At 41.7% G+C, this 21149-nt stretch overlaps 2 protein-coding genes across 2 annotated transcripts in view; one reads left to right on the top strand and one right to left on the bottom strand.

The window, feature by feature from the left end:
• Nucleotides 1-2025: 2025 nt before the first annotated feature.
• LOC118405717 (U6 snRNA-associated Sm-like protein LSm5) lies at nucleotides 2026-5301 on the top strand. Its single transcript, XM_035805382.1, has 5 exons — nucleotides 2026-2164; nucleotides 2984-3079; nucleotides 3500-3527; nucleotides 3879-3951; nucleotides 4467-5301. The coding sequence occupies exons 1-5, from the start codon at nucleotides 2131-2133 to the stop codon at nucleotides 4497-4499; spliced, it is 264 nt and encodes an 87-aa protein (XP_035661275.1). The 5' UTR covers nucleotides 2026-2130; the 3' UTR covers nucleotides 4500-5301.
• Nucleotides 4730-21149, bottom strand: part of LOC118405716 — a 35055-nt gene continuing 18635 nt past the window's right edge. Inside the window, exons 25-45 of the mRNA XM_035805381.1 lie at nucleotides 20294-20482; nucleotides 19557-19862; nucleotides 18927-19140; nucleotides 18546-18631; nucleotides 18196-18330; nucleotides 17573-17716; nucleotides 16810-17121; nucleotides 16145-16396; nucleotides 15610-15741; nucleotides 15273-15425; nucleotides 14091-14897; nucleotides 13584-13697; nucleotides 11922-13175; nucleotides 10490-11515; nucleotides 9713-9826; nucleotides 9232-9345; nucleotides 8762-8875; nucleotides 8469-8582; nucleotides 8006-8119; nucleotides 7167-7295; nucleotides 4730-6702 (exon numbers count right to left, since the gene is read on the bottom strand). Coding sequence (XP_035661274.1) covers nucleotides 6401-6702; nucleotides 7167-7295; nucleotides 8006-8119; nucleotides 8469-8582; nucleotides 8762-8875; nucleotides 9232-9345; nucleotides 9713-9826; nucleotides 10490-11515; nucleotides 11922-13175; nucleotides 13584-13697; nucleotides 14091-14897; nucleotides 15273-15425; nucleotides 15610-15741; nucleotides 16145-16396; nucleotides 16810-17121; nucleotides 17573-17716; nucleotides 18196-18330; nucleotides 18546-18631; nucleotides 18927-19140; nucleotides 19557-19862; nucleotides 20294-20482 — 6125 coding nt within the window. The 3' untranslated portion in view covers nucleotides 4730-6400. The remainder of the gene's footprint in view (nucleotides 6703-7166; nucleotides 7296-8005; nucleotides 8120-8468; nucleotides 8583-8761; nucleotides 8876-9231; nucleotides 9346-9712; nucleotides 9827-10489; nucleotides 11516-11921; nucleotides 13176-13583; nucleotides 13698-14090; nucleotides 14898-15272; nucleotides 15426-15609; nucleotides 15742-16144; nucleotides 16397-16809; nucleotides 17122-17572; nucleotides 17717-18195; nucleotides 18331-18545; nucleotides 18632-18926; nucleotides 19141-19556; nucleotides 19863-20293; nucleotides 20483-21149) is intronic.

Below are 21149 nucleotides of genomic sequence, written 5' to 3'. Positions count from 1 at the left end.
CGGTTATATTCCTCTCTATTTGTTCCATTTCTACGATTTTTCCAGCGATCCGGAGTCTGAGTAGAGACTAACATTCTCCTACGCAGAGGGACCACAGTCGTGTCGAAAGTCCTTGTGGTTAGCCGTTGGGGACCGTGCGTAGGAGGATGATGTACAACAGAATCGTCATAAACATTGGTCCTAAAAATTATCAAAAAAGGAAAGTGCACCAGCTCGTGTTCGAACCAGTCCAAAGGCGTGAACCAAGAGGTCCATGATTCCCAGCGAACTACGCCGGGAAACATGCAGTTTGGGCAGAGAGTGAGAAGTATACATGTGCTATATAAACACCCAACAGAGAGCCCAAACACTACCTTGACTTTCGCCTTCCCAACCGCTATCCACAAACCAAATATCATTGTAATCCATCATTCAATGCCTCCATATTTCATAGAGGTAATCATGATCCGCGTAAAAAGGCGGCAACCGATTCAATAGACGGCGGCCGTTGACAAGACGGACATTAGCGGCTCACATACCATAGTAATGTAGGAGACCTTTATTTCACATTTATGCACACCGGGCTAAGTACAGGTCACAACAAGACCATTCTCCTACGCAGAGGGACCACAGTCGTGTCGAAACTCCTTGTGGTCGTTGGGGACCGTGCGTAGGAGGATGAACATGACATGTTCAAGAAATACATTTTAACAGATATAAGATAAAACTAATGTTAGATAAATCCAACTTCTCCTAGCCTTTCACTTATGGTGGAGATAAAAGAACCGATTTGTCTTATGATCGATGGTTTGTCTAGTTTCATGAGGATCATGAATATGAATTTTTCTACAGGGTTAAGTGTATGAAGTAGGGGAATAGATTTTGTACAAACGTATACAGTTAATGTCTCTCTTATCTTTACAAACTACATTCTACCACAAAATGACTTTCGTTTCCTATTCTATTTAACTAATAGCGGCCCCTATACCATAATGGCGATGGTGTGGTGATGATGACAGGTAAAACGGCATTAACTACATAGGGTGGAACCTGGGCTGTCTTCAGGATCCATCCCTCGATCCGTCTGGACGTCCCAGGACGGAAATGTGCTTATTTGGACGGAACCAAATATTACCCCATCCGCTCTAAAGATCTGAACTTACATGACATGAAACTGCATGTTGAAAATCTATTCTAATAAGCTTAAAATGACACGTTTAACAAGAAAAATTAACAACATGGGCTCCCAAACAATGAGTGGGATGCAAAGAGAAGAATTGAAGCTGGAGTCAGCCCAGGGTGGAACCCAGCCCAGTGTGACATGACTTCGCGGGTTCGATTGTCACTGCTGGCGTCTCCTTAATTGTTAATATAGAGCCTTCAAGAATCTCGGCACCACTTGTGTCAAGGGCCATCCGTCATGCTAAGGAATGGGTCGGCTTGGATGCCTTCAAGGGTCCCAATTTCGTCTCAACGATTTGAATCATTTTTATATTCGTTCCTTTAATACCTTTGCATGATTCTTCAGTTGTGTGTGCATTGACAAGACTAGTAAGTCTACTAACATATTCTCGATTTGATCTGCTTATAAATATTCGTGATTTTTTAAAATTTCCTTTCCCTCTGCCATTTTCTTCCAGAGGCTCATTTAAAGCTAAATCTATCATAGTCCTTTGGTGCACAAATTGTTCTTGAAATAATTTGGACAACTCTGCAACCTTTCAGTTATCAGAAGCACGGTCACTTGGTCACTTTTACATGGTCATTGTACTAACAGTCGTTTTACAATGCGGCAATACTGGTATACAGCAGTATAGCACTGTAAAAAAATGGCCAGATGGGGTTTATAAATGAGCCAAAAATTTGCGTCAGTTCACTCCAAGGCCAATTCTAAGCCAATTCACTCCTACTAGGCGTTTATTCCTAACTTGTCAAAGTCCCCTATTACTATTCGATCAGGCCGGAGTCTGGTAGAGACTACTATATTTCAAGCAATGACCGCATGGATTGGAAGACACCAGTGCACATTTATTTGCTTATCTTTTATTCCCAGTCAACTCGCTAGGTGACGTGTTTACAAACGCATGTCTTTACAAAAACTTTGAAATTCCCGCTCTTTTTCTTATTCCAAGGAATGCTGGGAGAATCAAGATGGCGTCCAATCCCTCACATCTTTTGCCGCTAGGTTTGTTCGTCATTTTTCTGTCAATTTTGACTGTTTTTAGCAATATCTGCCAGACATTCAGCACAGAAACACTGCTGTATATATTTCTTCCCACAATGGAATCAAATTGAGTCTTCTTAGTCGCTTTATAGTGTGAGAAATAACTTGACAAGTTTCGGAGCACATGCACATGCCTTTTGTTTAATTGTGCCATGCTTTTTAGGGTGAGAAAAATTGTTTTCAGGTAAAAATGATATTCAGTTTGTCATGGCATGCTATATGGCCTATGCAACATGTCCTCAAAAACTTAAGAAAAGTTGTCTCAGACCTTCACATGCTGGTAAGTAACTATAGTGCACTTCTAAAGTTTTTTGGGGGGAGGGGGGCAAAATTTATTATTTTGGTACTGCTGAGCTCTTGACAATTCTAATTAAAATCCCTCATGAAGATCATCATATCAGTGTTCTGAAAGCAAATAAACGTAACGTTATGTGTACTCAAACAAACAGTTGACTATGGCCTACTGATATGACCCTTCTTGATATGACCATATACAATGACTTATGTACTGTACTCAAATGGTAATAGAATAGGCATGTTCACAGATCCAAGTGTGTATGTGCAGGGCAAAGTTGAAGGCCCCTTAAAAACTTAAAAATAGGTTCTTGTCTCGACCATGCGTTATACATGTATAAAGCTTAGCAGTCTGAATATAGTATATAATATGTATATGGCCTCCATTGCTGTGTTTGCATAACAATGTTCAGGCGTGTTATGTTATTAAATGCATATAGTTTGATCCTTGAAGAGTGTTACTTATCCCCATCCCCATCCCTGTAGAACTGGTAGACAAGTGTATCGGCTCACGCATCCACATCGTCATGAAGAGTGACAAGGAAATCGTGGGGACTTTGCTGGGGTTCGACGACTTTGTCAGTATCCTTTGATACAAATGCATACAATTTGTACAAACTTACCGTGTTGTTTGTATATATTGTTCTTGTTCTTGAAATTGTACTTCTATTTATGTACATTGCAGTATATATAATAGTTAAATACATGTAATAACACTGCTTTGATGGGATGTATTGTGCATTGTCCAGCGGTTACTAGTAGTGACCCTGCCTCCGGACCATGCAAGTTGTGAGTTTGCAATTGAATTCTGGCTATGACGCTCACCTGACAAAAGCCAACATGCATGGTGCTGGAAAGGGCAGTCCAGCATTGGTCTGCTGCTCGTCCATATGGACATCCATATTGTATTTTGTTGACAAGAGCTAAGGTTCTACTTTTTGCTGCTCTCTTTCCATTTATTTGTCATCTTGCTATGTTTAGCCCTTAACACTTCTGCAACAGACATGGTTTTGGAGGATGTGACAGAATTGTGAGTATAAGCTATGATATAGTATTGTCAGAAGTTTCTTATACTCTTTTGTATTGTATAACCCCTGTGTACTGCGTGCCATATATGTATGATTGGTATATCTTTCCAATAACATGGACTACATTATTGTACAGACAAAAGTGACATATTAAAGTTTCTTACATTATATAGTCTTTGTATTGTAATGTTAAAACCCATACTTACTGCATGCCATATGTGTATGCTTAGAATATCCTTCCAATAACATAATAACATGGACAAACAATATATCATTGTACAGACAAAATTGACATCTATAGTACAATTACATCACACTGCAGTTTGAATGTTCCAATCATTTTATCTTTACAGCGAGAACACATCAGAAGGAAGAAGAATCACAAAGCTGGATCAAATCTTGCTGAATGGGAACAACATCACTATGGTAGGCTCTATTGCTTTCCTCTTAACAACAAAGATGTACTTATGACAAAATTTTAAACAGACATACACACAACTAGAGTTTGTAGCTTCAGAAGCTTTCGAGACACACTTTGTCTCTTTATCAACCTGGTAGAACTCATCTTGGAGTTTCCTTGTCACGTGATGGCTGATAGATGTTGTCATGTGACAAAACAGTCATAAACAGGACTGAGATAGTGGCACCCCTATCCCTGTTTAGGACTAGGTCCCAATGCCCAACCCAGGACCCGGCCAGGTAGCTTTAGGAAACGAAAAATGTGACAAGAAAGGCAACAAAACACGCCGTACCGTAAAAAATAGTCAAGAGCATAATTTGTGTATATTCCTTGGTAAACAGTTTCATTTTTTGTTTCCACAAACATCCTAACCATAAGGTGCTTTGTTGTCAGCAGATTTGGATGCAGATAAAACGCTACAACAGTTAAAGACTGTTTGAAAAGAAAAAGAAACACCATTTTTTTCTTTTCACTGTTACAGCTCATTCCAGGAGGAGAGGGACCAGAGGCATAGCTCCCAGCATCGTCTAGGTGCCAGGTCCTGTTGCCATAGTAACCAGGACGTCAACACCACCACCACCAGTCAGGATCATGACAGACTCCTTCAGAGTAGCAGCAGTGTTGGAGGAGATGAACTTTGATGAACTCCTGCATCCGGTCCAGATGATGTTCCTCATGATCCTGTTCTGTGTGACAACCTTCTTTATCCTACCCTTCATTTTGATTTCGTTTTAACATCGGTTCTTGTTTGTTTGTTTTTCATGCTAGCCTTCATATTTATCTGCCAGGTTACATAATTCCACCACTTTGAAAAACAACGTGTTCGTGATATCTCTAGTTCAACACTCCCAGATATGTATCGTTTGAATGTGCAAATTTGCATTATATATTTTGGGATGTTATTTTGGAAATCTCTTAAGAAACATGCTTTTGGGATGGCATATATTTGTGACCTGGTAAAATAATTTTGGTAGATGTTGCATCAACAGCAAGTATTGTGAAAATTGAATGAAGCCAAACGTATGCAAAAGAGAATCTAAATCATAAATGATATTTTATGTGATTCGCACTTTAAAAGAAATCAAAACATTCCTTACAAAGTGAGGACGTGGACAACATTTTTTTAGTGTATGGAAAACGCAAACTACTTTCTGAGAGAAATTAGATACGTAAGCATGTTGAGATCATGTACTGTAAGACATATCCCATTCAAGCAAACGGATAAGAAGTTATTTTTTTAGACTTGAGTTCAGCTCACATTCTTGAATCATGTACTTTGTCATCTAAGACAAAGCTCCATTGAGTACATGTAAAAATGATGAACAACTATTGACTTTTGTCTTCCTTAATCTATTGTTAGATGTTTCTTAGGATTACATAACAGGAATGCCTTCTGCATGTATAAAAGCATGCACAGTCCTTTAGTTAGTGGCTCTGTCTCAGGACCAATACACCGTGAGGTCGAATCTCACCGCTCCGGTGTCACTCACCTGACATGCACACTACCAGAAAGGGTTACAGACCTTAGGATGGGACATTACACCATGGTCATTGGATGTTGTGCTTCTCAGAAAGAGATCTGAATACTGTACACAGCATCTGTTTTCTCTGTCCCGAACAGTGGAAGATACATGTTTTTTTTTGTAAGTTTTGTAGTCACCTTAACTGGTTGCTCTCTTTCGCATAAGACCAGACTGATAGGACTGATCATCCACTAATGCAGGGATGGACACCCTAATCTATATGAGAGATGACACCTTTAACATGATCAAGGTGGAACACAATCTCACACTTAGTTCTCCAGACATGTCCTGCAAGTCATGCTCCTCTTTCTCTGATGCCTTGTGCTATGGGTGGTAGGCCCCCTCATATAGCAGCTTTTTAACGGGGTATTCTGTCCATGATCTATTTAGGGCAGCACATACATGAAGCAACTTTGTTTAGCTACTATCCAGCTTTATTTAGAGATGCCTTGAGAAACCCTTTATCTCATGGATTTAAGACTGTTCAGCCCTATCAGCACAAAGAAGTACCACCAGAAGAAGGAAAAATTTCACCAGTGTGTTTAATGTCATATGTACAAATGTGTTTGCACACATTGTTTGCCCTAAATAATTTTCAGTTTTCCAAAAATATATTCTAATAATATCCTTGATTTATATTTGTTAAAAGTTTACAACGAAAAAACTATATTTTGTTATGCCAGTCCTATAACTTAGTTTCAGGCTAAAATTCCCCCAAGTAATAAAATTTGCTTAGCCTATGTCGTTAACACAGTCAATAAGTAGTACAGGTCCCATACTGCAAATCAAATACAACAGAGAATATACACAAAGATGTTCTGACTTAATACATTAAAAAGCTTCCTGCTGGTATTGTCATTGCTTTCAGTAGGAATTGTCATCTTTGTTACTGCTATGTTATGTCCAAACCCAATACGAAAGAAAAACACAAAGCAAAACAAAACATACATGGTATTACCACATCACTACTAGAAACTGTCCTATTGGCAAGATCAGTAACATTAAAAGATAATGTTTGATTCAATAAGTTCAGTATTCGTTGCTTTCCCATTTCTCTTGCTTTATCTTCCAAGTTTGTAGAATTTGTGTCTAATAAGTTGGAGATCTGCTCTGTGCCAGTATCTCTTCGATTTGACTCCATGCTTGATGAAATACTTCCCATGTCGCCTTGCGTTTTGAATCCATCTTCTAAATCTGCAAGAGGCCAGATTAAACATGGTAAAATACTGTGACAATTCTGTATATGCATATTCATTACACTCAGATAGTCACTACACACAGCTGTGATAGTAAGTCTTGTTTTTCTCATCTAAGCTTTTAGGACCTAGGTTAGCAAAAATCCAAGAGACTAGAATCCACCAGCATTGCTTGTTTTCATAAGTTAGATAATGATATCACATGTCCATGGTAAATTACAATTACTAGTTGTTTAGTATGGTATTAAGGCCTCTATGTTAACTGCAAAAAAGTGGTTGCTTTGCAGAGGGTATAAAATTGGATGGGGCTTTTAATGTGGCCTGGCTTGTGACTGAAGGTTGTTGGCTGTACCAATCGGTTCAACTCTCATTGTTTGTAAGACTTTGAAAGACCACTTTATATTTGTAGATTTTGTTAAGGTTACTACATAGCATTTTCTTCTCAACAATTTGCAGTGGTACCTTGAACAAATATTAATTCTTCGCAACCCTCCCCAGTGAAGCCTTCAGTACACAGACACAGATATCCGTTCAGTTGATCGGTACACGTTCCATCATTCGCACATGGGGATGAGCTGCATTCATCTATATCTGAGGGGAAAATAAAGGAGCAAATGACTCACAGTTGCGCCAACAGCAGTTACTCATTTACAAGCAACTTTGTATGATTTTCAAAATCATATCAAGTTGCTTGGCTTATTGCTATTTGCATATCTTGTATGTGCTGTAACCTAGATGTCTAACATTCATGCATGTATCTCATAGTTGCATCCTAAAGCTTGCAATGCTAGTTTACTCATTTTAGCAAGGGACAAAGCTGTAATTCAGTATCTTATGCCTTACACATAAACTATACTTTTGTCATTAATAGAGCAAGACTTATTACAACATTTGCCTGTAAAGCCATTGTATCTTACTGGTGACAAAAATAGGTACAAAGTGATTCAGATAAAGTTACCTTTAATGTAAACTGGATGGGGATTCATAACCAGATGCTTGGGTCATTGCATTTTGCATATCTTGCATGTACTACCTAGATGTCTATCATTCATCCACATATTGCACTGTTGCATCTTAAAACTTGCAATGCTAGGTTACCATCTATGCTTTAGGTTACAATTGTGGTTCAAAGTCATCTTTATTGAATCTTGGACAAGATGAATGACAGATAAAATAGCCCTTTGTCTGGAATTAGGGCATCCAGAGGGCGCAAGGTAAGACATGTTAAAATCATGTTCGTCAGACTGTTAGCACAGAAACTGTTTTTAAAATTGTAAGTTGAGTTCCTATTAAAAAACCACCTGTGTTGCAGTGTGTCCCCTCGTACCCAGGCCCACAGTGGCAGGTGTAGGAGTTGTTGCTATCCTGACAGGTCCCTCCATTGTGACACGGATCCGAGGAGCACTCGTCAATGTCTGCATAAAGATTAGGTATCTGTTTTGTCTCACCAATGAAGCTTAGACATCTAGGTAATAAGATATGCCAAATAGCAATTACTCAAGCAACTGGATATGATTTTGGGAATGGGCACCATTTGAACTTTACCAAGATCATGTCCAGTTCCTAGAGTAACTGCTATTTGGCGTATCTGTTTGTGATTGCTTAAGAAACAATAGACCAGAACTATGTTGATATTTCCTAGTATGTTGATGAAGGTTAGACATCCAAATAGTTGATACATTTGTATTTGTAGACTAGTACACACTTTCTTTGTTAGAATGTGCATGCTATTGTTGCTAAGGTAATTTGCAAGAATAGTCGTACCGATTTCACAGAAGTCTCCTTCAAAGCCAGGAAGGCACGAGCAGCTATAGTTGTTGAGACCATCCACACAACTTCCTCCATTCAGACACTGGTGGCTGGCACAGTCATCTGTATCTGAATAAGAGAAAGACTTAAAATGCAGTTTGACAGTAATTTTGCACATCCGAGGCAAAGATGTCAGCAGAGAAAGACAGGTCTCTTTTAAACACATTTCATTCTCAAGGGGCAACATTGTAGGAAGGAGCAAGAAACTTTATCTCAACAATGATATTTAGATTAGATTTCAGACGTACCATTTTGACAGTTGGTCCCTTCATACCCAGGCAGACAATGGCAGAAGTACTCATTGATACCATCTTTACATGTCCCTCCATGGTCACATGGGTTTGACAGACACTCATCAATGTCTTGTTGGAAAAAGGAGACAAAAAATAGGTTGATTTCCCCCATCCCAGTATACATTCATACAAAGGGAGTCCATGTCACTTTTGTGTAAATATACATGTGTTCCCCATCGCATTGCAGCCTTGCTACACCACGCATTTACTATGGTCATCCACGCATTTATGGTCAAATCTCTCCTACCTAAGTTCCAGAGTCTCAAGCCTCAACTTCTGCACATAGAAGACGCCAACTTTAATTAGTGTGTAGGGGTCTTCTATGTGCAGAAGTTGAGACTTTGGAACTTAGGTAGGAGAGATTTGACCTCAGTAGATCTGATATACTTGTCTTTCCACAGGTAACAATAATATATGTGACACACCTGTTTCACATAACTGTCCAGTGTACCCATCAATACATAGGCAGGTGTAGATCCCAATTCCATCCACACAGGATCCGTTGTTCAAACAGGGCATGGACATACACTCATCTATATCTGAAATAAGAACAAATACCATTAAAAAAACAGTTCGGAGACCTCATGCCTGTATGAACTATTCAGTTTTTTGGTGACACCTTATGGGGCAAGCCTAATAGTATAGTGTGCGTCCGTTTGTCAGGAACTCCCAGAATTGATAGGCATGTCAGGTATTTAGAGTCCGTGCGTTTGTAGTTGCATCATGCTAGTCTACATGATGCAACTACACACTTTATGTAACAACTTAAAGACAACAAAGAATATTGTACCAGTATTCATCTTTGATGCAATGTATTTTTTTTCAAAGTTATTAAATGTCTTCATTTGTTCACAAGAACCTTTGGGACAAACTATACCTAACGTTGTATCACAAGATAAGATGTACCTTTGTCACAATGCTGTCCTTCAAATCCTTGTGGGCAGCTACAGTTGTATGCATTAACCCCTTCTGTGCAAGTCCCTCCATTCAGACACGGGCTAGACTCGCATTCATCAATGTCTGAAATATTAGAAATAATGTAAGTTCTGGTATTGATGGCTTTATGGTGACTTGCACCTCTCAAATATTTGAAAAGTGTCATTATACCCATTACATTATCCACGATTTTTGAGCGTATCGATGGAAGATCGGCCATATTCAAGATCGACAGAGGGTTGCGCGTATTTGAATAGTGTCATTAAGGATACCCGTACTCTAGCTGCAAAAAGGACTGAATCCAAACAGGGCCTGTCCTTGGTGCTGAAAGGTTGCTAATTAGTGATATACCTGTATGTAACATTACAATCATTGTAATAGCATGTCAGCTTTGAATATATCTGAGTCTGCATGGTGTTCAACAATCCCACTTTGTTGTAAGTCGGTTCTAACTAATCTACAACTACAAGCAGATCTATCAGTGGCAAGGATCCAAAGGGCCAACCAGTATCCAACATGCCATTGAAGCCCTGTTTGACAAACCTCTTTATAGCTGGGAGAGCTTTCTATAGATAAAGCATTAATTAGCATTATTTGGGAATTGTAACTGTATCTATGATGCGTTAAGGTGTTTTATGTACTATATAGGCATAACGTTACATGTACACTCAAAACGGACACTGCACTTCAAATTCTATGATTACAGTATTACCATGACTTCTGGGTATCTTATAGATTTGAAGCTACCTGTTTCACATGTGTGTCCAGTGTAGCCATCAGGACAGGTGCAGTTGTAGTTGTCGATCCCGTCCACACATGTTCCTCCATTCAGACAGGGAAGGGACATGCACTCATCCACATCAGTTTCACAGTTGTCTCCCAGGAACCCAGATGGGCACAGGCATCTGTAGAAGTTCACGCCATCCTGGCACTGTCCATCGTTGAGGCAGGGGGTGGAGGCACATTCGTCTGTGTCTATTTCACAGTCATTTCCTTCGTATCCAACAGTACAGTTGCAGCTGTAACCGTTTAGCTGGTCCTCACAAGTGCCTCCATTTTGACAAGGGCTAGATTCGCATTCGTCAATGTCTGTCTCGCAGGTTTGCCCCTCGAAACCATCAGGGCAGTGGCAAATGAAGGCAGCAATGCCGTCCTCACAGCTTCCATCATTTAGGCATGGGTAGGGACTGCAGTCGTCTATATTGTTTTCGCAGTGCCTGCCATTAAACCCATCCAGACATGTACAGTTGTAATCCATAATGCCATCCATACACTGTCCACCATTTTTACAAGGGTTTGGCGAGCAGTCATCGATATTGTGTTCGCAGTTTGTTCCGTTAAATCCAGGGTGACAGTTACAGATATAGGAGTCTCTGCCATCATCGCACAGGCCACCATTTTGGCAAGGGTCAGAGCTACACTCGTCAAAGTCATTGTCACAGTTTTGACCTTCAAATCCAGGCACGCAGCTGCAAGCGTAGAACCCAATTCCGTCCCGGCAGGTGCCATTATTCTGACACGGGTTTGACAAGCACTCGTCCACGTCTTCCTGGCAGTTCTGTCCGGTAAACCCTCTTGGACAGGAACAGCTATAGGAGGTGACACCATCGATGCACCTTCCGCCATTGGTGCAGGGGTTTGGGTCACAGTCGTCAACGTCGATCTCACAGTTGTCGCCATGGAAACCAGGTGTGCAGGTGCAGAAGTAGGAGCTGATACCATGAGTACAGGTGCCTCTATTGTAGCAGGGGGAGGACTCACATTCATTCACATCTGTGGGATAAGTGTAGGGCAGAACATGTCAAAGGTAACAATTTCCAGTATATCTTGACATGACTGGGCATGCAGAGAGTTTTTTACATGTTGTAAAGAAGAATGTCTGTTTACATAGCATATGACATCACATGTCAGGTTTCTACAGAAGAGTATAAACTGCATATCTGGGCAGACTAGTTCGCACTAATTATTAACTTGCACCCAATTCTTTAAGATCAGCGTGACGGGTTCTTTCACATGCTCCTCAAACACGGGAACACATCTTACCATAACCTCCTTGATACATACCAATATTTCCTATTTAGAGCTGGTATTCACTGGTCTGACAACATTGTCCATTAAGACAGTTCTTAAGGCTAATCTCCAACATAGAATATAATCATATAACATCTGCTGGTCTTACCTATTTCACAGTGTTCTCCATCAAATCCAGCAGCGCAGTCACAGGTGTAGCTATCCACCCCATCCACACACCTGGCTCGGTTCATACATGGGTTGGGGCTACAGTCATCTATATTATTCTCACAGTTTAGACCATTGAAACCCACGGGACACGTACAAGCATAAACTGCCAGGCCGTCTGTGCAAGTACCTCCATTTTGACAAGGATCTGACATACATTCGTTGGTTTCGATACCACAGTGGGTTCCCTCATACCCGTCCAAACAGAGGCATATGTAACTATTCACTCTGTCTACGCACGTTCCGCTGTGTTGGCAAGGAGTGGATAGGCACTCGTCAATGTCTATTTCACAATGTTGTCCTTGGAAGCCAGGAGCACATAAACACAAGTAGGAGTTGATCTGATCCACGCAGGTACCATTGTTTTGGCACGGACTGGACTCGCACTCATTGATTTTGTATTGACACGTCTCCCCCTCATACCCTGCTGTACACTCGCACATGAAGGAGTTCACACCGTCGACGCAAGATCCACCATTTTCACACGGCCCGGAAAGACACTCATCTACATCGTTCTGACAGGTGTTTCCTTCATAACCAGGTGTGCAGGTACAGGTGTATGCATTGATACCATCCTCACACGTGCCGCCATGTTCACAAGGTGTTGAGCTGCATTCGTCAATGTCGACTGAACAGTTGTCACCGGTAAAACCAGCTGTACAGATGCACTCGAAGCTGTTTACTCCGTCCATGCATGTTCCCCCATTGTCGCAAGGAGCGTTGACGCAATCATCAACGTCTAGTTCACAGTTGTTCCCTTCAAACCCGGGCGGGCACACACACTGGTACGAGCCGATGGCATCCTCACAGGTCCCATTGTTCATGCAGGGGTTCTGGGCACAGTCGTTGATGTTTGTCTGACACAATTCTCCTCCAAAACCCTGTGGGCAAGCACACTTGAAGAAATTTACCTTATCCAGGCAAGTCCCACTGTTCTGACAAGGGCTTGATTTGCATTCGTTTATGTTTATTTCACACCTGTGTCCAGTTAATCCAGGTGCACAGCTGCAGTTGAAGCCGTTCACCTGGTCCGTACAGGTGCCACCGTGATTACAAGGCGATGATAAACATTCGTCTACTTCAGTTTCACAGTCGTGCCCTTCATACCCAGCAGGACAGTCACATGAGTAATGATTCAGTCCCTCTGTACATGTGCCACCGTTTAGACAGGGACTGGACAGGCACTCATCAATATCTGTAATGAAACCACACCATCAAGAGTGATATTTGCATTCTCTGAACAGAGGCATTTTTTAGGCTTTCTATCTTTCTTCTTGTTCACCAGCCAAGTGGACAAGATGAAAGGGGACAAAATAGAAAGCCAGACAAAAACTCCTAAAAACACAACAACAAAGCAGTCTGAGCCAAAACTTGGGGAGTAATCATATAGTAATCATCAAGTATCCTATCAGCTCAGTTTTGACAAGGAAATTAGATAATTTCAACACATTGTCAAGCTTTTTCATGGCAGGAAGCACTGTCAAACAATTACATTTTGATGCCTAGAGGACATTGTCAATTTTACATTTAAAATCAAATAAAGCAATGTATAATACAAGAGTGCTATACATTCCACTGTTGATAAGTGTCTATGTGCACAAACCTGATTGGCAGTTGTCACCACCATATCCAGGTGGACAGGTGCAGGTGTATGAATTGATGTCATCCACACAGGTGCCGTCATTCTCACATGGTGATGATTCACATTCATCTATATCTGGTTATGGTGGAAGCATAGGAAAACAATGATATTAGATTCATTGAATCTGCTATATGCTGGTATTTTACATTGCATGCATACAATTTGTATGTTGGGCAATACTTTTCTTAAAATATCATCTTCCATTAAGGAAAGCTTGCATATCCTTGAGGGCCCGCATGGGGAAGTACCCCACAATGCTTAAAGCTGAATTCAGAAGATTCCTCCACATATTACACCAAAATCAAGGAGGTTTAATCAAGGAATGCAGTTATGCAAAATTCTGTCACCTTGCTACAAATTACATGAATAAGACAGATTTTCCTACGAATCACTGAAAATCAAAATATGCTGCCTTTGCCTTAAAACCCTTATCCTTATGAGTCAAATAAAGTACAATGTAGTAGTTACCTTCTTGACAGTCCATCCCTGACCACCCTGATGCACATGGTCCAGGGCATGTCCCAGTCATGAGATCACAGGCTGCGTCATCAGCACAGTGGCACTCACTGGTACAGTTGGGTCCAAATCTTCCCTCCCTGCATTCTTCCTGACATCCTTCTCCTGTCCATCCAAACCCACATCCTTTCTCACATTTTCCAGTTAAAATGTCACAAGCTCCTCCATCCAGACAGTGGCACTGCAAACCACAGTCTGGTCCAAACTCTCCAGCATTGCAGACCTGTTGACAGGACTCACCCTTCCAGCCCGCACCGCATCCTCGAGAGCAGTTACCATGGAAACTGTCGCACCCTTCCTCTTCGTAACAGTGGCAGGTCAGGCTGCAGTTGGGACCAAATCTTCCCACAGGGCAACTTTCCTGACATGACAGCCCAGTCCAACCTGCTGCACAGCCGCTGTGACATTCTCCAGTTTTTACGTCACATGCCTCTCCTCTGAGACAGTGGCACATCTCTTCACAGTCATGTCCAAACGTACCATTAACACAATCTTCCTGACATGTATCTCCCCTCCATCCTGGTTCACACTGAGCTGGGCATTGTCCCGTCACATGGTCGCAGAGCTCCATACAGTTACAGGACATGGCACACTCTTCTCCAAACGTACCGTCCTCACACTTTTGTTGACACGCGTCGCCGTGCCAACCACTGGGACATCCGCTCTCACAGTTGCCAGTGAAGGGGTCGCAGGGTTGTTCCCTGTCTCGACAGTTGCACTGTTGGGTACATCCAGCACCGTAAGTCCCCGGCTGACAGGCTAATACAAATATCACATAAAAGCTTGTTATTAACAAGCATTTACTGCGTGTTGCTTCCATGTATCTACACAGTCAACTGGTAATGGTGGCAGTTAAGTATTACTGACATTAAATGTTGTAACAGAAGCTCAATGATATTTGGGCTCAGCTGACCCATGTTTATCAAACTTTTGAAAATTGTTGTTACAGCCCTCAATTTGAACAGAATTGTTGCAATTGACTGTCATTAGATTTGGAAGTGCATGACAAAGAAGCACTTGACAGCAAAGCAAGTTGTTGGTCAGTACACCCATTTCAGTCTTAAGAATGAAGGTTTTGGCATGTACATGTTTTCATCAATAGTCGCTCACTACTACACATATTACTTTACATACTTTGGTCACATTGGTGTCCCCGTAGCCCAGTTGTGCATGAGCAGCCGTAAGGATCGGGCACACACAGCAGGAGTCCCGAACACTTATCCGACTGGTCATCGTTATCATCACAGCGCTGGGAGCAGTCCATACCAAACCTGTTCCCACCACAGCCTGCAACAAAACATCAATTAGAACATATAATCTTAGCTACCTACCTAGTCCCTTGACCTCCAGGTTGTTGCATGGGGGACTAGGTAGCCATAGCCATCTCAGCTACAAGCTACAAAAGCGACATCTTTAATACTATTATAACCCTGAACAGGACTAAAAAAGTATCACTCTTTCAGTGACTTACTTTTTTCGCACAAAGTTCCTTTAAACCCTGGGGGGCAGACACACTCGCCTGACTCATGGAAACACTGGCCTCCATTGTAACACTCCGGACATTCAAACTCACAGCTGTTACCCCACAGGCCTGGGGGACATCCTGAGTGGACAAAGAATATGAAAAAGTGTCAATGAGAGAAAAGTTATAATTCATTTTTTGTTAGGAGGCAAGCTAATCAGGGAACAAACAATCATGTAGTTCCGTATATCCTAATTGATGCAATGACTAATGGGCACCTTATCAAAAATGTACTCCGTAAAAAGAGTTGATTGCACCCAAGTAGAAGTTGTCCTATGTGTCTGAACTTAAAATGACTCGTGCCCATCCTTACACTTGTGTTGGGGTTACATTGTGAGTGTGAAGAGTATGAACTCATCAAGAGGGAGTGCTGTGTATGGGATAATGCAGAAATGCAAATGTCTACATTGTGATGAGATCTTTTTGAAACAGCAGACACACTTTTATTCAAAACACGATACCAGGTAAACAAAGTCTGCCTTACCTCGGACAATCAGCCTCATCATAGCCTGATTTTTATTGCTGCCTGTCCTTTGACCCTCGTAGAAGCACTCATACAACCCTGCATCTTCCAGTTGTACATCATCTATGTTCAGTTGAAAGCCATTTGCTTGTATCTCCACCCCGTTATGCATCCACTTCACAGTATCTCCAGATGTTGTGGTCGGTGTTACTGCTAGTGTTACCGATTCCCCTACTGATACAGTCCTGGAATATTCTTCTGGCAAAAGTTCCGCTTCAAAAAGAAGTAGCATTTGTTTTAGATAAATTGTCATGATTTGATGATGATTAAGGTCAACATCATCGATTGCCAGCTACACTTTTTTTACAGAAAAGCTATGCTTAAGGATGCATCATGATATAATATTGCTTATTACTAGTAAAACATTTTGCTACAGTATTCATAACAAGACTGTTGCTATTATTGCACCATAGAATGCCAAATAAAATGATATGAAGAAAGACAATGGATACTGACAGAAATGTCCAACCATTTCTAGAATTTATCCAATTACTTGAGTAACAATTTTATTGAGTGTACTTGACTGAAATAAGATCACATTCGGAATCTACTACACAAAGAAAATGTTACTAATAGGAGAATTTAGAAACCCCCTTCTAGCACCACTAAAGAAAGATAACTATTACCTCGATCCTTGATCCTAACTGTCGTCACTCTGGTTGCGATGCCCTTCAATGACTGTGCCTCACAGTAGAACGCCCCAACTGCAGCTTCCCCTGCCATCGGCAAGAAACTGACCATCCTCCCGGGCCAGGGTTCAGGGAGAATCCTTCCTACAATCCTCCATATTGTAAAAGACGTTCCTGTCCCTGTGTCCTCTGCAACCCCGAAGGGAAAAGATCCCATCCCCATAGTTGTTACACACTTGATGTTAGGGAATCCTGAAGATGTTGACGTGTACAGTGGTGATGTCACTATTGTCACATCAGACAGGCTCTCTGGAAAATAAGTGATGCAAGCTTTAACTTCTGGAGACCAACAATTTTACATGATATAGATTGTGAATTTTGAATCTGAATGGTTAGCAGTCTGTTTAAACTTGGTAAAATTTGAAAGCCCTTCCCACCTTCAAATGGCTAAAAGGCAGGGCCCATCTTTGACACTCTGTTAATAGCCCTGGGCCACACAGCTTTGTACAATCACTACCGCAGTGGGTTAATCCACTACCATTCTCTTTCCCAAACAGACGACAAAGCAGATAGAACAATCTACCTATGTGGCCATTGTACCATAGTTAACTTTGATTGTGAACTATCTGGTCCCTTGTGGTGATGGGCTGTTCCTACTTTAGTCAGGGGATGCGCTCCCTTTACCACCTAGCCCACCCATTACTGCACTATAGGCTTTTCCACGTTAACTTTGAGGTGTTTCTGACAGACAAGGACCTACTTTTCCGTGTGCAGTTTGCCCCAAACCACTCCGCGGTACACTGGCAGTCCTGTGTGGGTCCATTGATCCGGTCACACCCGTCCTCTGGGTTCATACAGTTACAGAAGAACGTACAGTTGGGGCCATACTGGTTCATAGGACAAACTGCAGTAACAAATGTGAAGGTGTCAACATATATCAAGCTGTCAAATCAGTAAATTCCCTTACAATAAATGAAAATATTATACGTGAGTTTGTCTAAAAGGTACCTTCAAAAGCCTGTTCTCATTCCAGGAGTAATAGCTATTTTTTTACAGTTTTGAATTTGTGCCATGAGTTCTGCTGTTTTAGTTATTTCTCTTCAAAGCAGAGTTTGGAAGTGTACTGGGATCAGGACAATTTTAGCCCTTTACCACCTCAGCCCATCAACTTGGGCCTGGTCAACTTGGCCCTGGTCAGCAATAAGCCTAGCAATCTTGTCAACTCAGCCAGGTTTAGGGCTGAGGGTTAGGTTTGGGTTAGGGTTTGGGTTAGGGTTTGGGTTAGAGTTAATGTAAGGGTTATGGTGTTGGGCTGAGTTGGTCAGATTAGCCATGGGCCAAGCTGGTGAAGGGCCAAAGTGACTGACATCCTTATGTACGTACCCTGATTGCAGGCATCCCCAGTGTAGCCATTCGCACAGCCTGATGAACAGTACCCCGTGATGCGTTCACACGCTCCGCCGTTCATACAGTAACAGCTTTGGTTACAGTAGTTACCATAGAAACCAGCAGGACAAGCTGTAAAACATTGCAGACATAGTTTTCAATTGAAGATTAAAATCTGGTATCAACAATACCAACAACAATGTTGTAACATCTAAAACAAATATTGCAATTTCTTTGGCAGCATAACATACAAATGTGTCCTCTTATCAACCCCTCACATCCATGTAATGTGATCACTTAATGGGACACCTGTAGACAAGAGAAATATATTACAAAGGTGCATTTACATTCTGGTAAGGTGGCGACTTCCATCTGTATGCTGTAAGGTCCTGCTCCTACTGACGTTGAGGCTCGAACTTTGATCATGTGCAACCTGCATTAAAAATATAGATTTCACCATGTCATTTCTGGTAGACACAAATGCAAATCACAACAAACATTCAAACAAATGCACAATACAGACGTTACTCAAGCAACTGGACAAGTTTTACAAACAGTCAAAAACAGTTTTGCAAGTGACCAGTTGCTTATGTATAAATATCTCATTGCCTGGATGTTTAACCTTCATCAAAATATCAAAACTTCAGGCTATTTCTTTGTTCCAAACATAACATATTTCACATCTATATTAACAGAATTATTGGTAATGTAGAAAAGTCATTGGTTACCTATCAGGGCGAAGACCACTAAAGCTTGCTCCAGTGGACGTGACTGTTCCTGTGGTTCTAGACTCCCTCGTTGCCGCCTCAACCTCGTCAAAAATGTAGTCGTATCGCAGGACCATGCCGTTCCTGACCTCACATGGTGTCGGATCCCAGGAAAAAGTCAGTTCTGCCATGTCAACCTGGGTCGCACGTATGTGTAAGGGGGATCCACTTGGGACTGTTGGTGGACAAAAACAAGGGAACATCAACATAGTCCTTACAAACAACATCATGCCATTTCATAGAAACCTCTGGATAGATGTTCCATTGTTTGTTGTGAACTTTGTGGTGCAAAAGCACTATCATTCCTTTTAAACTGTGCTTGAGAGCACCTTCTTGAATACAGGACCTCCATTCTATGTCCCTTCTAAAAGATGGGCAGCCCCAACAGAGATGCCGTTCCCAGCATTAAAAACCAGGGTCTCCCAGTTACTAGTTGGAACCAAGAGCTCAACTGTGAGGCTGATACCAGTTGAACTATGGGGACATCCCGGTATAAATGTATCTGGTTGACAAACATTGAAAGACTACCTGACAAATTAACTGATTTGCAAACTGACCGACAAATTGACTGATTTGCAAACTTGTACATACCTGCTTCCTGTGTTGTGGCTGTGGAGACCTTTGCGTTTCCCACACCAGCGCTCGTTCTTGCACTGACCGCTATCTGATAGGTCGAGTACGGAAACAGCCCCTGTATGATGTAGTTAGTTGTCTGCCTTGAAACAGGTATGACTGTTTCGGTACTGTTACTCAGGCTGCACTGTCCCCTGGATGTCAGGTTGTACGACAGGTCGTAACCTTGTAGAATCCCGTTGGTCCGGACGGGCGGGTCCCACGACACGCCGACTATGGTCGGGGAGAGGATGGATGTGGTAAGGCTTCGCACTTCCTGTGGAACTGAAAATCATAACAAGGATGTTGTAAAATGTAATGTAACAATGTAATAGAGTATGGCTGTTGCCACAGTCTGGTAGAACAAAAGCTATCACTACATAAAACTTTGAAGTAAAGAAACCAGTAGTAGTTTCAACACAGCTGCACAAAACATCAACAATGTTGAGGACAATATCTTACACAATTGTATCCACTAAAGTTAGACCCTATTTAGTAAATCATTGGTCAATTATCTGATTCAATTTGACGAATTACTACTGTCCACGCGACCCAACCCAAGAATGTGTAGAGTCCTTTCAATCATGACAAAATTATAGTATTTACTAATCTTCGATTATAATTAATCTAAAAGAGTTTTCATCCATTCTATGCTATCGCATTGAGACAAAAGGATCTGCCCATAAGGCGTCACCAAAAAGAATAAGTTGCTTTACCATCCTCCGGGGTTTTGAAGCTCAGGATGGGTGTTTCCGGGCTGGGTCCTATCTCATTCAGTAGCTCCATCTTGACGTTATAAGTGCTGAACGGCGCCAGGTTGGACAGAGTATGATTTCTGTCCGATGACTCTACAGACTTCACTGTGTAGTCAAAGTCTCCCGGAGACTTCCAGTACAGCCGGAAGCCTGTAACAACATACAAAATGAGACTTCAACAAAACCCTACGTTTTTCCAGTTCGGACCTAAGCCATAGTGGGTCTGAGCTAGCAAAACCTTATTGGAACACCTCTCATTCCCTGCGTTCAACCTGTCCCCAGATGTAAAAGTAAAGGTAGTCCCATAGCCCTTTTAAGGCGTACACCTGGGGCACGGTATTGGACGGCTGAGCCCGATATTGGAAGGCGGAGCCCAGCCCTATCCTCTTATCGCCTTTTTTCCTGCCTAAGTGTCTATCCAAAGAGCACAAGATTGGTAGCATGGCAGGATTTGAACTCAGAACCTTTGGGTTCTGAGCCAAACACCCCGCAGTTACGCCTGAAAGCCCCACAGGTTAGTGTTTAGAACACCCAAGTTTCAGCACCAAGGGCATCGCCATAGGAAGTGAAGCTAACCATATCGGGGGGGGGGGTCTGTATTACACTCTGTGTTTATAATGATGTGCTTCAGAGCCCCATTGGAGATTCGCTGACGGAACTGCGTGTTGTTGATGAAAAAGAAAACAAACTGGACTGTCTTAGAAAAATTGTCTTTGTTTGCTGGAGTATATAGTCACCCGATTATAAGAAAATACACGCGCGAAAGTCTTCAGCGCACGCTGAGTTAGCACTTGTCTTTATCTCCTTATGACAATGC

The sequence above is a fragment of the Branchiostoma floridae genome, chromosome 18 (assembly GCF_000003815.2).
Source record: "Branchiostoma floridae strain S238N-H82 chromosome 18, Bfl_VNyyK, whole genome shotgun sequence".
Classification (NCBI taxonomy): domain Eukaryota; kingdom Metazoa; phylum Chordata; class Leptocardii; order Amphioxiformes; family Branchiostomatidae; genus Branchiostoma; species Branchiostoma floridae.
Note: the sequence above shows the minus strand (reverse complement) of the source record. Positions and strands in the feature narration are given on the sequence as shown.

Bases quoted from the DNA above. Each gene is read 5' to 3' on its own strand.
- LOC118405717 (XM_035805382.1), top strand. From the start codon at position 2,131: ATGGCGTCCAATCCCTCACATCTTTTGCCGCTAG. The intron at 2,165-2,983 runs GTTTGTTCGTCA...CCATCCCTGTAG, and splicing joins CTCACATCTTTTGCCGCTAG to AACTGGTAGACAAGTGTATC. The intron at 3,080-3,499 runs GTATCCTTTGAT...CTTCTGCAACAG, and splicing joins GGGGTTCGACGACTTTGTCA to ACATGGTTTTGGAGGATGTG.